At 49.3% G+C, this 15,656-nt stretch overlaps 1 protein-coding gene across 2 annotated transcripts in view; it reads left to right on the top strand.

Moving 5' to 3' along the window:
* The first annotated feature begins 475 nt into the window (after positions 1-475).
* Positions 476-15,656, top strand: part of Rcsd1 (RCSD domain containing 1) — a 59,260-nt gene continuing 44,079 nt past the window's right edge. For both annotated transcript variants that reach the window (XM_075988491.1, XM_075988490.1), the window contains exon 1: positions 476-688. In XM_075988491.1, the coding sequence (XP_075844606.1) occupies positions 683-688 (6 nt within the window). In that variant the 5' untranslated portion in view covers positions 476-682. The remainder of the gene's footprint in view (positions 689-15,656) is intronic.

The following is a 15,656-nucleotide window of genomic DNA, read 5'->3' as shown; positions in this document are numbered from 1 at the left end:
GACAGGAACAGAGGAGTCAAAACCAAGGTGTTCTTATTAGGCTACTGAATCCGCGAAAGCTAGGTAACGCAGTGAAGTAGTAAAGATAAGGATGGAGGGGAAGAGGACGAGGCTGGGAAGATGGATATGAAAAGATGGAAATGGTAAAGAGGAAAAGAATGAAAAGGGAATCCTAATTTGAGAGGCAAGGAAAATAAAGAATGCAGGCTACAAGAGGGGGAGTTGATACGGTCTGAAAACGTGCAAAGCCCGGGGTCCTGAGAAACTTCGCGAGAAAGGGGGCGCGGCGCTGCCCAGCCCATGTTTGGGCAGATTAATGGAGTCGTGGCTCGGACTCTTGAGTCCTGCCCTGGGAGGGACAGTATCTGTTTAGATTTGTGTCTAAATTTAAACCCCTATCCGGCCTCCCTCCCAACTCCCCTCCATTCCCCTCCCCTCCTCCTGCGTCCCTCGGTCCCTCCCTCCTCCTCCTCCTTCCTCGTTCTCTGGCGCAGGGCCCCCGGCCGGGGCAGTCCCGCAGCCGAGCGCAGCCAGGCGCGCGCCGCCGCCCACTCGCCCAGAGCCCGCTGCAGTCCGGAAAGTGGCCCGGGCTGGGAGCGGAGGGGACAGCGGGGGATCGTGAGCTCCTGCCGGAGCGAGCGGGAGTATCCGCTGCCGGACGTCTACCTGGAGGACTGGAGGCATGGAGGTAATGACGGGGGGAGACTCGGGGCTGGGGTGGGGGTGGGGGTGGGACGCAGTGAGAGTGAGGTCAAGGAGCTCCTGTCCAGGTCGCTGTCCCTGATCACAAGAGGGAGCACGCAGCTCCAAAGATGCCAGGCCAACACCAAAGGCTGGTCCTTACCCCTACCGAGGAGACCCCTGTGGGACGAGTAGTCTTGTCAGGAAAAGATCTCAAGATAAAGTGTGTGGGGGGGGGGCGGCGTCCCTCTTTAGGGATTCGGATGTTTTGACTGAGCACATGCATGTTGTTTAGAAAATAAAATTAGGTACCGCTAAGGTCATAAACCGATAAAGCTGTGTGAACCAAGAACCCCAAAACAAAAACTCCAGTGACCCTGACTCAGAGGCACTGAGAAAAAGAGCGGGTAGTTGAGGTTGGGACTCCATGGGCATGGCTTCCTCTTTCGTTTGCAGCGTGGCCGTTCAGACCAGCTGTCCTCTTGCTTCTGAAGTACCTCTTGTGCCTGTGGCATCTTCTTTCTTTACTTTCTGAAAAGCTCCCTTCATGTCAGTCCAGTGAACTTATTTCCGAGAAACTCGAGTCTCCCCAGGATGTCCTGCCTTCTGAGGTTATGTGCACCTTGGGGTGTGGTAACCATATCTGAGGGGTGTGCAGAGGTGAGTTCCGGACTTTTCTGCTTCTGAGAGGAGACTAGGGACTTTCCCTGCACTTTTCCAACCTCAGTGGAATACAGGCCACTGCTTTCCATCTGAGCAGTAGCTGGGACATTACTTCCCCTAGCTCCCTTCTCCACATCTACAGACTTCCAAAGACGCCCTCCTTCAAACCCACTCCCACTCAGAAGGAAACTGCTCTTCCCTGGACCGTGGTCTACAGTGGTCCCAGTGATTAGAAGTACAATCCCTTCTAGGCCTGAGCCCGCTGTCTTTTCTAAGTTCCGCCGTCTTCTTACCATCTCTAAAAGAACAGTAGATTTGTCCTGGATATTCAGCTCAACCAGTTTTCATTAAGAAACAAGGATTACATTCTGGGGAACTTGAGTACCTGGAATGCTGGGGTCTGAGATGGACCTTCTGTAGCAGTAGGGTAGATAGACCACAACACATTGCAGATGGGCTCGCAAGTCTGCCCAGACCCTACAAACTCAAAGTGATAGGATTCTCTGAGCTACGGCTACAGGATAGAGGGGAGCGATGGCCCAAGGACCCACAAAGAAACTGCTGTACTTGTAGGTTCCCTCTTTGGGGAGCACTTGCCGTGTTTCGTGCACCAAGCTGGGAGCTCGTGGGATAACTACCAGGACTGTAATGGACAAAAAATGAAATACAGCTAGGCTTAAAGCAGGGTGCTGCTCGAAGGCCCAGTGCAAACTCTAACTTTAATCTAGGGAAACACAGGTCTCCCTCCACGGGGACACTTCTTCCTCCCTCAGCTGAAGAAGAAACAGGGAGTTCAAGGCTCTGAAAATATCAGTCCAGCAACTTCCTGTGTGGCTTGGTAGGCGGGAGGCACGAAAAGAGGGCTCTCCCCTCTCTAAACCGCTTTATACAGTAACTGAAAAGGGATTGGATGGAGATAGCCAGATTCCTGTGTGCCATACGCTGGACCAACACAGGGAGAGATTACCTAGTCAACCAGAACACCAGGCAGATCTGCCTATGATGGTCTTGAGGTTGATGGTCTTGCTGGTTGGCAGCGGCCACTTTGGAAGTTTCTTTGGCAAAGCCAATAAACCAATAAACCAAAACACTGCCACAACTGGGCATAAAGGGCATAAAGGGGAAACAGAGGACAGCGGAAGTGACGGTTCTCAGCTAGGAAGGAACCCAGAATCAGCCTCAGGAAGGAGTGCCTCACTTTATTTGAGAAGAAACCGAGTCACGTCATGTCCCCATATCAAGTATTCAAACCTAATCAGCAGGCCGTGGCTCTGGTGCTCCAACCCACGCTTACCTGCTGCAAACGTTGGGGAAAGCTTCCAATCACTGGGGCTGTTATTAGTTGCGTTAATCACACCTCAGCCCACAGGGATCTCTCAGGGGAATAAACAAAGCAAGGTGGCACTTGAGCCCTGCCTTTCAGACACTCCCAGTCCAATAGAGGAAACAGCACTCACGTATCCTGTCAGGCATACTCTTTGAAGAGGTGCGCTAAGTGACTGTTTCTGCAAGCGAGATTTGTACTGGTCAGGGCCGATGCTACGCAGGAGAAACCTTGAGATCCAGGCAGCGGCCAGGTAGAGAAACACAAGGATGGGGCTGGGAAAAACACACCAGCTCTGTTCAGGAAGGCAGAACAGTTGGTTGGAGGGGAAGTAGGGGGTCATTAAAGGAAGAAAAGTGAAAGCAGCAAGATAAAGCCAGGAGACCAGTAAGTATAGGAGCCACTCAGCAGGTGGTTGAGCCATCAGGGGCTGAAATCTAAGCCACCCAGAAGGCCTTACCTTTTCTTCATATAAAATCTCCTTCCCTGGCTGTGCTCTTAACCTGGACCGTGTCTTCTAATCCACCATTTTCAGACCTTGAAGGCCAGTTATGAATGGCCCTGGCGTCTGTGCCACAGACTGTAGGAAACAGAGAGATGCGTGGGGTGGCAGCCATGATGCAGCAAGGTGGTCTATGCCACCCATGAGTACACAAGGCTCTCAGGCTAGGGGGTCCCTTTGAGGCGTAGGATGAAAGACAAAGGGTAAAGACTCCCGTGCGCTACAGGGGAAGCAGAAACCACATCTGCATTTGAGTTCACCAGGGGGCCCAGAAGAGGAGACCTTGCATAGCCTGTGTGAGGCCCCAGGTTTGATCCCTAGCAGAGGGAGGGACAGAAGGAGAGAGAGAGAATATACCTCAGTATGGGGAAGGGCTGCCTTACTGATCTGTGGGTCTCCATGAACCAATACAATGTCCATCCCAGAACCCCAATTTTCCAATAAGATTTGCCTGATAAAATAATAGAAACTGTAGTTCAAATGTTACCACCTCTGGGCACCTCCCCAGAGGCCCCCCGGGCCTCTACAAAGCACTTAACAACCCCACTGGGACTGGCTCTCTGGCTCCCTGCTGGGAGGGACCATATTTTCTATTTCTAGGGCCTCATGGGCACCAAACAGGACATATTGATTGAGCAAATGTGTTCTTGGAGTTGAGAGAGATCAGACTTTTAAAACAGAGAGAAGGAGAAAAAAAGAAAGAAAAGAAAACGCAGACTTTAGTGTGTTTGTTGGTTGGTTTGACGGTTCTGGGTAGTAATTTCAGTACTCGGAGACATACAGACCTCTTCAGTTACAGAAGCGATTGTCTCTAGAAACAATAACAGTGAAGTTATTGTAGATAGGAAGCCAGGGGAAACCCCATCCTAGCCTTTGAGGGCACCAGCATGAATGTGTGCATACACACAAATAATGGTTTTTTAAAAAGTAGCGCACGGGAGTCTTTACCCTTTGTCTTTCATCCTACGCCTCAAAGGGACCCCCTAACCTGAGAGCCCTGTGTACTCATGGGTGGCATAGACCACCTTGCTGCATCATGGCTGCCACCCCACGCATCTCTCTGTTTCCTACAGTCTGTGGCACAGACGCTAGGGCCATTCATGAAAATAAAAGTGTAAATAAAAGTTATTTTTTAAAATGAGCTGAGAATGGCAGCACACGCCTTTAATCCTAGCACTTGAGAGGCAGAGGTAGGCGGATCTCTGGGGGTTCAAGGTCAGCCTGGTCTACACAGTTAGTTCTAGGCCAGCCAAGGCTACATGGTAAGACAAACCCTGTCTCAAAGGTGTGTGTGTGGGGGTGTGTGTGTGGTCAAGCTGGGTGTGATGGCTCACAGTTTAATTATAGAACATGCAAGCTTGGAGCAGCAGAGTCAAGATAAAGATCATCTTCGACTACATACCGAGTTCCAGGCAGCCTGAGCTCTGTGAGCCCGTTGTCTAAAGAAAACACACACAAGCCAGGCGGTGTTGGCGCACGCCTTTAATCCCAGCACTGGGGAGGCAGAGGCAGGCGGGTCTCTGTGTTTTTGAGGTCAGCCTGGTCTACAGAGCAAATTCCAGGACAGGCTCCAAGGCTACAGAGAAACCCTGTCCTGACAAAACAAAAACAAATAAACAAGCAAACAACAACAAAAAGAGCATACGAACACATAAAATCACAATATCAGCAATATAAGTGTGTGCATGTATACACACGTGTCTACATACTGATATATGTATGATGTATTTATTTTGTAACCTGTCTTAATTCATGTATTTTTACCTTGTTAAAATTGTGCTGCTTTATTTTTAGACCATTTTAAAACATTAATTTTTGTTTTATTAATTACTACTATTATTGTGTCTGTGCACGAGTGTGGGGTCTCAAATGCCGCCCTGTGCATATGGAGATCAGAGGACGGTTTACAGCAGTCAGTTCTCTCCTTCCACCACGGGAATCCATTCCGGGTCAACCCAGGTTGTCTGGTTTTTTCCAGTGAATACATTTACCCATCGGACCATCTTGCCTGAGCCTCTACTTTATTTTATTTATTGGTGTGGAAATGCCAAGTCTAGGGAAGAAAAAGGATTATTCGGGGATGTCCCAGTGAACCTCATTGGTTTTCCCCCATGGGTCACTGAGCCATGGTGTGCTGGTTGAGGTTGGTGGTCATAGTGGGGACTGTTCTGTCTCTGAAGCGGGAGGCAGGCCGGATGGATGTGTGGGCATGCCGGGATACCCACTCCTCGCTCTCTCCTTTTGCGTGGGACCCTCGCAGTCACTCTGGCTCCTCTTAGCAGACATCTTCCGTTTGCTGGGCTGTGAGAATAGGAGCAGTTTCGGGTAGGCGCGCTGTCAGGACCCGGCTCCTATCGCGCAGGGGTGAGAGCATTCCTGGAGCGGAGTCGGATTTCAGAGCCTGATCCTCAGCAGGCTGCCCACAGCAAGGAGAGCCTGAGCCTGGCTCCCGCTGTTCCGTGAGAAATCTGAACGCTGGCGGCTCAGCAACTCCCTTAATCTTATCAGAGCCACAGGAGAAAGCCGTTCGGTTCCCGAGAACTCTCAAAGCAACTGCCTTCGTCTAGTGAGTGAGTGTCTTGATTTTTGCCGAGCCAGTCTGGCCTACCTAAACTCACTAGAAAAAGGCCCTGTAGCCCTGGGACAAACAAGGCAATACCTGATTGCTCCAGTCTTACTGGAAATGAGCAAACCAGCCTTGGAGGTATGCTGGGTCTGGGGCGCAGTCGGACCTTATCTGGAGAGTAGGTTAAAAAAGTCCCAGCCTCACGAAGTTCCGTCGCAGCTGCAGCACGTGGCTCACATCCACCTTCACAGAGTCAGGTGGACACATCTTTCTGTGATCCTCCCACAGGCATAGCACAAACGTTAAAACACTCCCTTCTAATGCATTTTTTTAGGACCCTCCCAGAGCTCATCTCCCAAACATACATACCTGAGCCAGACCAGAAGGACATTGCCTTTGTCCTTTGGTTTTTTTGTTTTGTTTTGTGTTTGTTTGTTTTTTCGAGACAGGGTTTCTATGTAGTTTTGGAGCCTGTCCTGGAACTCACTTTGTAGACCAGGCTGGCCTCGAACTCATGGAGATGTGCCTGTCTCTGCCTCCCCAGTGCTGGGATTAAAGGCTTGTGCCCCGTCTGGGCCATCCTTTGGTTTTTTTGAGGCAGGTTGCTCTCCACCCCACCTTTTCCTCTTTGGGGCTTTGTGAGTACAGGTTGTAGGGATTTGTGGAGACTGACTAGCGAAACCCATGAGGCTCACCTTGTAAAGTCATTCATCTGGGGGGGGGCAAAGACTGTTCTACAGACAGGGCTCCAGTCACTGCCTTTCAGCTCTCTGTAGCTCCCTAGAGGGGTGAGGTGGACATGCAGGACCCTCACCTCTGTGAGAAGCCCACACGAAGTGCCGCTAAATCCCACTGTCAGTGAACAGTGAGAGTCCCCAGCTGTAAATCCTCAGTTCTGGACAATGAAACTAACTTCTTCCTTGCCAAGAAATGAGCATCTTGGAGCATCATAGATGCCCCTACCCTTTGTTTTGGATCTGCCCGCACCACCTCAGGGCTACCCTCCTGGCCTGTGGATGGCAACCGCAACTTTCTCCAGCTGAGTCTTCTACAATCTATTGGTGGCAGTTTGCGAGATGTCAGATAACAGTCTTGTTATGCATGCGCGCGCGTGTTTGTGTGTGTGTGTGTGAGTGTGTTGTGTGCACATATATTAAGTGCTGAAGTACACATGAAGGTCAGAGAGGTCAACACTGTCTTCCTCAATTGCTCTCACCTTGCATTTTGAGAGCCTGTCACTAAATTTAGAGCTTGCTGATTCAGTCATGTGCCACCATATGTGACACACACACACACACACACACCCTTTTAATTAAGTGCTGGGGCTTGAACTTGGGTCTTTATGTTTGCAGGGCTAGCCTTAACGCCTTGAGCCCTCGCTCCAGCCCACAGAGCTGTTTAATTAGGCTTAACCAACACATAATGGTCACTTACTGCCTGCCACGCACTGGGACTTTAGCTGTGGCCTTATCTCTTACCTCGCTGGGCTTCTAAGACGGGAAATGGGCACTTAAACCCTTAATTGCAGAACTGGATGAGCAGCAGCAAGGGCTTGCCCCACTGGAGGAGGGGTACCACACCCAGCCTGGGACGGGGGACGGGGTGGGAGGGCAGGGAGTGGAGGGAAAGGGGGAGGCTTCCTGTGACAGATGACTTCTGAGTTGAGTGTTGAAGGAGGACTAGGAGTTAACCAGCAGCAGAAAGTTAGAAAGAGTACATTCCAGTCAAAGACAAACAGTGAGGTATGCATGGGAACTAGGCGCAGTTGGTTCCTGGAAGGTAAAAAGAGATGAGATTTGAGAGGGAGGACTCCGGTGGTAGCAGAGAAATGTAGATTGCAGCTACTACCATAAAAGGGCTCTTTCCTATTTGGAGACCCAAGATCTACACGCACGATGTGACTTTCTGAAAATACAAAATGTGATCTTGATAAGCTGTGAGGTGCAGGGTGGAGTTCAAAGTCGGCTTCTTCTGAGTAGGAGCGAAAACAGGCTTCCTCCTTGGGCTTCCCTCCAGGTGTTTCCTGTCAGTCCTTCATCTGACAGCCTTGGGGGCTTGTCACCGGGAGCTCACTCCTACCTGCAGCTCCTACTGAGGACCTCAGAGGTCAAGCCCACCAAAGCCACCCTCAAGGCCCTCTTATCTTTTTTTTTGACTAGAGGCCTTAGAACAAGCCACACACACACACACACACACAAACACACACACACACACACGTTAGCCCCACCCAGAGCAACGGAAACCAAAGGCTAAGCTGTGGTTGCTGTTGCATAACGCAAGACACAGACCCGCGAGGGCATTTCCATCGTCTAAGATGCCATGGAAGGCTTCCATCTCTTCTGAACCCCCCTTCCTGCTCGACCCTCACTCGAATAGTTCATTCCAAACACATGAGCTACAAGGCCACTTATTCCAGCCCACTGCCCCACCCCCACTCTCTCAGCCCTCTAGAATACATTTCTCAGCCTCAGGTCCCTGGCTTGTCATGCTTTTGAGATACGAGTTGATGGATAGTGGGAAATTCATTCCGTGCAGCCGCAGTAATGGCAGTGTGGGCAACATTTAAAAGCTGTTGTCATGGCAATGACTGTAACACGTTGCATGCCTACTATATGCAGGTATTTTCTATAAATTTATCTTTTTAATCCTCATAAAATCTTAGTGCATCTGCCTCTGGATAAGGGAGGTGAGGGTCTATGTTGCTGGAAGATCTGGAAGGTGACCTTCGCAGGAGCCACGAGGTAAATCCGAGGGCTGGGTCCTAGGATTCCTTTCTCTTCCTGGACAAACTTCTTCCAGACTGTGCCAGGCCAGGCAGCCCAAGGCTTGGAGTTTTTTAAGACCTGGCTCAGGTGAATTAATTCTGAATCCTCATCTAAAAGACTCCAAGAAGGTTTCGCTGTGTCTTTGGTGGAGACAGGAGGCCACTGGTGCTAACATCAATGACAAAAAAGGAGGTGGAATTTTCAAAGTTGATTTTTGTTATTGTTGTTCTTAGTAAGGTTTTTAGGACTGGGTCTCATATAGCCCAGACTGACCTTAAATTCTTTTTTTTTTAATTTATTTATTTATTAAGGATTTCTGCCTCCTCCCCGCAACCACCTCCCATTTCCCTCCCCCTCCCCCCCATCAAGTCACCCTCCCTCATCTGACCTTAAATTCTTAAACCTCTCCCACCTCCAAATGATGGCATTATAAGTGTGCACTACTTCACCCAGCTTAAAAACTGACTCTTAGACTAGCAGAGGAGTTTGGGAAGTAAAAGGAACGAACAGTTCCTCTCATCCCCCTTTATTTGAAAGGAGGGGTCCCTAAACATGACCTATTGATGGCCACACTCGAAGTCAGGTAGTAGCTGAGTCAAAGCTACGGCAAAAGCTTCTTAACCCCCAGGGCACTACGGGACACATCTGATCCATGGGCCTTGCTTCACTTTGCTGCCTCTACAGCTGTCTCCCAAACTTTAGTGTTTGGTGTCTGAGTTCCTCCCAGCAAGCATTATTCTCCATGGGACTTGGGAGAAAACCAATTCCATTATCACTGCTTTCACTAGAGTCTAAAGACCCAGAGCCAAGGCTAGAAAGTGTCCATCCCCCACCTCCACCTCTGCACCCTCCACCTTGTGCCACTGCACCCCCCACGTCCCATCCCCACTCCCCATCTTGCCAGCCCAGTACAGCACTGTGCCCCCTTCACTGGGCCTCAAGAGGGCTTCCTCAGGGAGGTCTGTGGTCTCCATTATCTGGCCATGGCCTTGACCCCTCAGGATGGCCTGGCTTTGAATACTCCAAGCAGAGTATGGATGATGCTACAAGTTTTCCTTGTGGAAATGTGTGGGAGGCTCAGTGAGATACCTGGTGCCAAAGTCAGGGGCATTAGCCAGTGTCTGCTTTTGCCAGGGCTCTGCTAAGAGGTGGCCATGGCCAGGCCAGGTGTTAGCAGAACCACACTTCCTACAGAGGCTCCTCCAGCAAACAATCCTCTTCTGACTTCTCTTCACTCCTGGTACTTGCTGGTTCCGGCTTGGGAACACATCCTCTTCTCTCTTTGTTCTTTACAGGGACATTATCACTGAATCCTAGGTCACGATTTAGGACGATGGTCTCCTCATTTCAAAACCCTTAACTCCATTTACCAAGTCTCATTTTACAAATAAGGTTGTATTTACAGGTTCCAGGGATCAGGGAGTGAGTGTGTGTTTGGGGAGCCACTAATCACCTCTTTACATCAGGAAACATGTTATCCATACAGACACAGAGGGCAAGGGATAATCCTTGGTATTAGGTTAGGGTGTAAGCATCCCCACCTCTCTGCCCTAGGGGCAAATGTCTAATGAATATAATGAATACTCATTTCCATTTGCTGAGTGACTAATTCCTTACCTCTTAGGTAGCCCATCTCCACTCTGGTGTCCCTTATACCTAAACTGGTGCACATTTAGCTACAGCTCTTCATTGGGAGAAGCTACTGTTGGGAAGGGAGGCCCCTGGGAAACATAACATCTCCATGAGCCACCCTCATCTCCTGCTGGTCAAACTAGGTGATGGCTTAGCAGGGTGGTAGGAGCTCAACAAAGCTCATGGGCACCTTCAGGAAGGGACAGGTGGCAGGATTCTATGACTTTGTACCCGATCTCCCTCTGTGTTCTAGTCCTGCATTCCTTAGTCGTTCCCATTCTTTCAGTCTTTTATCTAAAGACATCTACTGAGAAGTTACCAAATGAGAGCTACTCAGACACAATAGTTGCTTTCAGGCTCTCTGCCTCCTGGAGGTGGAGAGGGGAGCAGAAATCGAGGCAAGGCAGTGTGGTTGCTTCCGCGAAGACGGCGAGTAGAGAGTTAAAGTTGCATGAGTTACAAACCAGGCCAGTGTTGCTGTAACGAAGGCCACAGCCCTGGCCAGTGAAAGCAGCAAATGTTTGTTTATGACTTGTGCTACATGGTTGTCACAGCTGGGGTCTCTGTTCCACCTCATATTTGTCCTTCATCGAAGACCCAAAAAGGGGACAAGTGGTCACACAAGTCCTCAGCACCACAGGGCCGGGATAGTACCAGCCTATCACCCCACCTCACGTGCAGAGAGCTGGAAATCCTCTGTGGATGGTTTCTATAGGCTTGGGGGTCTTGATTCATAACAGTGACCATCTCGAAGCTGGTCTGGAAGCAAGGCTTTGTCCTTCAGGCTGTGAAGGTGGGAAGGCCAGGGAAAGTATAAATTATATGCACCCCTCAGTTTCAGGCCTAGAGGTTTGCAGAGCTCTGTGTTCAGATCCGCTCTTCCTGATTGAAGTGAAAGTTGCTTTGTAAGCAGGAAGATCGTTCTCAATGATGCCAACTGTTCTCTGTGTTTTAGAAAGGCAGTGAGTTTGGAAGGGAAGTCAGAAGTACGTATACACCCATTTCTATAGGAAAACCTCAGAGACATCTATAGCCAAGCTATTAAGTGAAGCTGTTTGGACAGATTCTTAAGCATTTTGGTCCTGGAACAGCTCGTTTCTCAGAGTGCCATCAGGAGATGTGGTTTATAGCTCTATTGGCTCCAGGGAATTCAAACCTCCTGGCCTATTGCTGCAGCACAGTGCTGAGCCACCCAAGGGACTTTGATTTTAAAGCAACCCCGCTCCCCTCAAAGAGGGGACCTAAGTCTATTTCCTTCTTGCAGTTAACTCTACACGGAGACTGACCATCCTTTTGTTCAGAAAGCCCTGCCTTCTGAGCCTGTGGGCAGGCTCAAGGTCAAGGGAACTTTGTGGTGAAGTTGAAGGGCACAGTAGTTCCTTCATCTCCTGGCGAGCCAAGAAGGGTGCGGTACAGGAGGGAGATGGGGAATCTGAGTTTCAGGTTCAAGAGTAATAACAGCCTCAGAATCCATTCCCCATCAGGAAAGTGAATACCTCCTTACCATGCAGGTTGTTTTAAAAGGAAATATGATCCTGTATGTCATAGATAAGATGATTGATGCTGTCAACTTGAAAAGCTACAGAGTCTCAAATTCAAGGTGGTACTGGTGTTACTAATACTTAATAAACTAATGCTTAAAAAATGTGACAACCCTAAATAGGCCTTATAGTATAGGTGCTGGAAAAGTGAGGGGGCAAAGAAGGGGACATGCGCAGAGCTTTGAGACAGTAAGGCTTCTAATATAAGCAAGGACCTTTCATAGAATAAAAGTGGCTGTAGGGCCAGACATATAGCTTAGTTGATAGAGCATTTGCCTATGCATAAAGACCAGGGTTCAGTCCCCGGCACCACGCACCAGGTGTGGTGGTGCACGCCTGTAATTCCAGTTCTTGGGAAACAGAGGCAAGAAATTCAGATTCACGGTGAGTTGGTGGCCAGCCTGTCTCAAAACAAACCAAAGGTTCTGGAGCCAGTAAGATGGCTTAGCCAGTAAAGGGTTGCTACCCAAGCCTGATGCCATGAGTGTGATCTTTGAGTTCCCATGTAAACATGGAGGGGGAGAACCAACCGCACAAGGTTATCCTACGATCTTTAAGTGACTTCTGTGGCATGTATGCATTCCCCCATTCACATATCTTACCCAAAATAATCAATAATAATAGTGATCATAATAGTATTAACAAATAAGTTCTGACCTGTGCCGTGCAAAAACACTTTCGCTCCTCTGAGCTGGAAGGGCTGAACACCTATGATGAGAACGATATACACAGCTTGCCCTTGTCCCTGAAGGCAGGATCACAGATGTCCTAGAGCCACATGCAGAGACAGCCCTGCCCCATTAGTGCTAAAGAACAAAGGCCCAGGAGCCAGATGGCTGGGGTTCTATCTGATTTTGCCATTTACTGGACTGCGATCTCCTGGGCTCTTGGTTTTCCCATCTGTAGAGTGGAAAAGTCTTAAGAGCATGCACCTCTGAGTTAATGTTAGTGAAAAGTGCCCGGCGTAAAAAGTGAGTCTGGGAGGAGGTTGTCGTTTGGAAGAGAACAGCCCCATGCAGCTGGTGCAGCCTTGGTGGGGGCACCAGGACATCTGAAGTTCCCCTCTAGCCCCAGGGTCTGTGACAGACAAGGAGTTGTTGCCGACCACACATCAGCCCACCTCTCTGGACTTTTGCAGACAGCTGGGCCGGGTGTGAAATAGCAGATCAAAGTTGTAGGCTCCCGGGGCAGCTAAGGGCTGCCAGAGGAAGGGAGACTCATTGTCTTAATAAATGCGTTTTGGAGAAGGAGATGGAAAGAGAGGGTAAGGAAGGGGAGGAACAGCAAGTGTTCCATGCCTTCACCCGGGAAGAATAGGTAAGGGAGGAGACAGAAAATGAGAAGAAGAGTGGTCGCCCTTGGTATAGTCACAGACCTCGGGGGGATGCCTAAAACCACAGAGTACCGCCCGGATAACCTGGCCATTTAATGTCCTCCCCCATTCATTTCTTTATTTACTTATTTATTTTTGAGACAGGGTCTCTCTCACTTACATCCCACGCTGCCCTGGAACTTGTAGCAATCCTCCTGTTTCAGCCTCTCAAGCACCGAGGTGGCAAGCATGAGCCAACAAACCTGACTTGCCTTTCCGATCACAATTAGAGCATGGGCTGTGTCCTGACCGTCCAGTGTGAGGCACAAGCTGCACAACTGCCTTGCCTTTGTTTTGCTTTTCTCTCCTTCTTCGCAGCCGTAGACAGATGACTCAGTCTCATGAGAGCCTTACCAGTCTCAGGTTATGGTTTCCTTTTCCCTAGCTTATCCAAGCTCCTCACCCGCAGGAAGTACTTCATAGCATCTTTTGGATATCTGGATCACCTGTGCTGCTGCTCCCGCGCTCTGGGGCCAAAATTAAGTGAAATAAAGTTGCTAGAACCTGAGCAGTGACGAGACGGTAGATCTGGAGCTCTGCTATTAGCCAGCAGGCAGGTAGCATGGATACGCTGGACAAAGAGGGCGTAATTTGTAACCGTTAAGTTCTTCCTTCCTGGAAGTTTCCATTCAGTATTTTTGGATTGCAGTTAGTCGTGGGTAGTTGAAAATAGAGAAAATGCAGTCGGGGCTAATGGAGACGATAGTGTGTCCCACCCCTCCTTTCCCGCGTCCCTCACCTCCCCACCACACTCCACCCACCCCATCTCCCTGCTGACTTTCTCTAAGCAGGTCTGCTGGGGAGCAGAACAAAGTGGGGTGCTGAGCCTTAGAAGCACAGCAGGGATCGGAGGGTAAGAGTCTAAACATTCTGTCGTGAACCCATCTCTCCCTCCCAGCCATCAGTGAAGAACTTCTAGCTAGGTTTAGAGAATCAAATGTTCTCATAAACCAACAAGAATATCCTGATTTCTCAAACTCATATTATGAGGGAATTTTTTTTTTGGCAAGATGAATTCAGAGTAGATTGAGCTACCCTGTGTAAAATATCCTCATTACGGACCTTAGGTCTTTCCCCAGGACAGTCTCCAGTGGCAAGCCTTGGCATTCTGTCCTTGGCACGCACTTGTTAAATATTTTTGTTAACGATTTGAATGAAACCTAGAAAGAATCCAGATGACCCACAGCTGGGATACTTAATATGATATATGACACATTCAAGTTCGAAATGATTTATAAAGGATGGGACACGGGGCCAAAGCCAACACAATGAAATTAAACAGGGATAAATGCGAAGTCCTCTGCTTAGCTTTAGTGTTGGACAGACCTGGCTTGGAAACACACATCTGCTTGTTCCGTCTTTCTGCGGTAATGTCGCAGCTAGCTGCACAAAGAATGCTGTCTGGGTTCTTGGAGGGAGTGAAATGTAAAGACAGTGAGCTGAGGGTTTGGGGGTGGGTGGAAGTGAGGCACTCCCAAGACGAAGCAAGGAATGGGTATTGTGAACGCAGTGAGCCCATGTGGTTGGAGGACTTATGGAGAAAATACATTCTGCATTTATGCAGTTGGAAGCATCTTTTCTAAGTAGGAACAATGGTGAAGGGATACCAGTGAGGGACTGCAGGGCCTCCGATGTGTAGGGTGCACACCAATAGTTGCACACGGGGATAGGGCCAGTAGGAATGCATGAAGTGAGCCTATGTGCTGATTAGAAGACAGCATTGACCAGTATGAGCCTCCTTCTGTCCATGAGGGCCCTGGAGGAGAGCCTCTCAAGGCACCAAAACTGCTGGCAGGCTCTTAACTGCCCCCAGTGTATCATGGGTGAAGAAAAAAGAGGCAGAAATACCAGTTCAGGAGCTGAGGTACTAGTGAGAGGTGGCCTTGGGATTGAGATGGCAAAGACATTGCAAACACAACTAAGGAAAGATGGAGCTAGAACTCCGGGCTGATGCTTTTCTTCCAAAAGAAAAAAAATGAGAAGGGGAGGGAGTGAAGGAGAGGAGAGGAGGGAAGGGAAGGAGGAGAGTAGGGGAGAAAAAGGGAAAAAAGAGGGGAGAGGAGAAGAGGGGAAGGGAGAGAAGAGGAGGGGAGAGGAGAGGAGAGGGAAAGAGGGAAGGTGAAAAAAGAAAAGAGAAGGGAGAGAAGCGGAGAGTAAGGAGGACTCACTCTCAGACTTTATTTCCACCCTGCACCTATTAGAATTTCTTATCCTCCCTAGGTGACCCCCTGGGATCTGTGTAACTCCTCCTCCTTCCCCTCAATCTTCAGGATAGGGCCTCAGAGGAAACAGCATCTTTAGGACTTCCGGGCTGTGACCCGTAGGCTGGATAGTGGTAGCCAGATGGAGAACCCCGCAGATAGAATTATTTGTTCCTTATGCAAATGTCCTGTGAGTGCTTTTGTGGCTGGCAAGCTACAGTCCCACACTGCAGATAATTTACAAACCTGCTGTCGGGTACTGGAAAGGTCCAAATGAGGCAAGTTTCCGTTATTATATTCCACAATAAAGTTGCAACTGAGTGGGGAAGGGAGTCCTTCCAGAAAGCCTAGCACTTTGTGTTCAAGGCATTTCCCATAGTTTCTAGTCACTTACAATAAAAAACATTAA

The sequence above is a fragment of the Microtus pennsylvanicus genome, chromosome 10, assembly GCF_037038515.1.
Source record: "Microtus pennsylvanicus isolate mMicPen1 chromosome 10, mMicPen1.hap1, whole genome shotgun sequence".
NCBI classification, from domain to species: domain Eukaryota; kingdom Metazoa; phylum Chordata; class Mammalia; order Rodentia; family Cricetidae; genus Microtus; species Microtus pennsylvanicus.
This window is presented reverse-complemented; position numbering and strand designations above follow the sequence as displayed.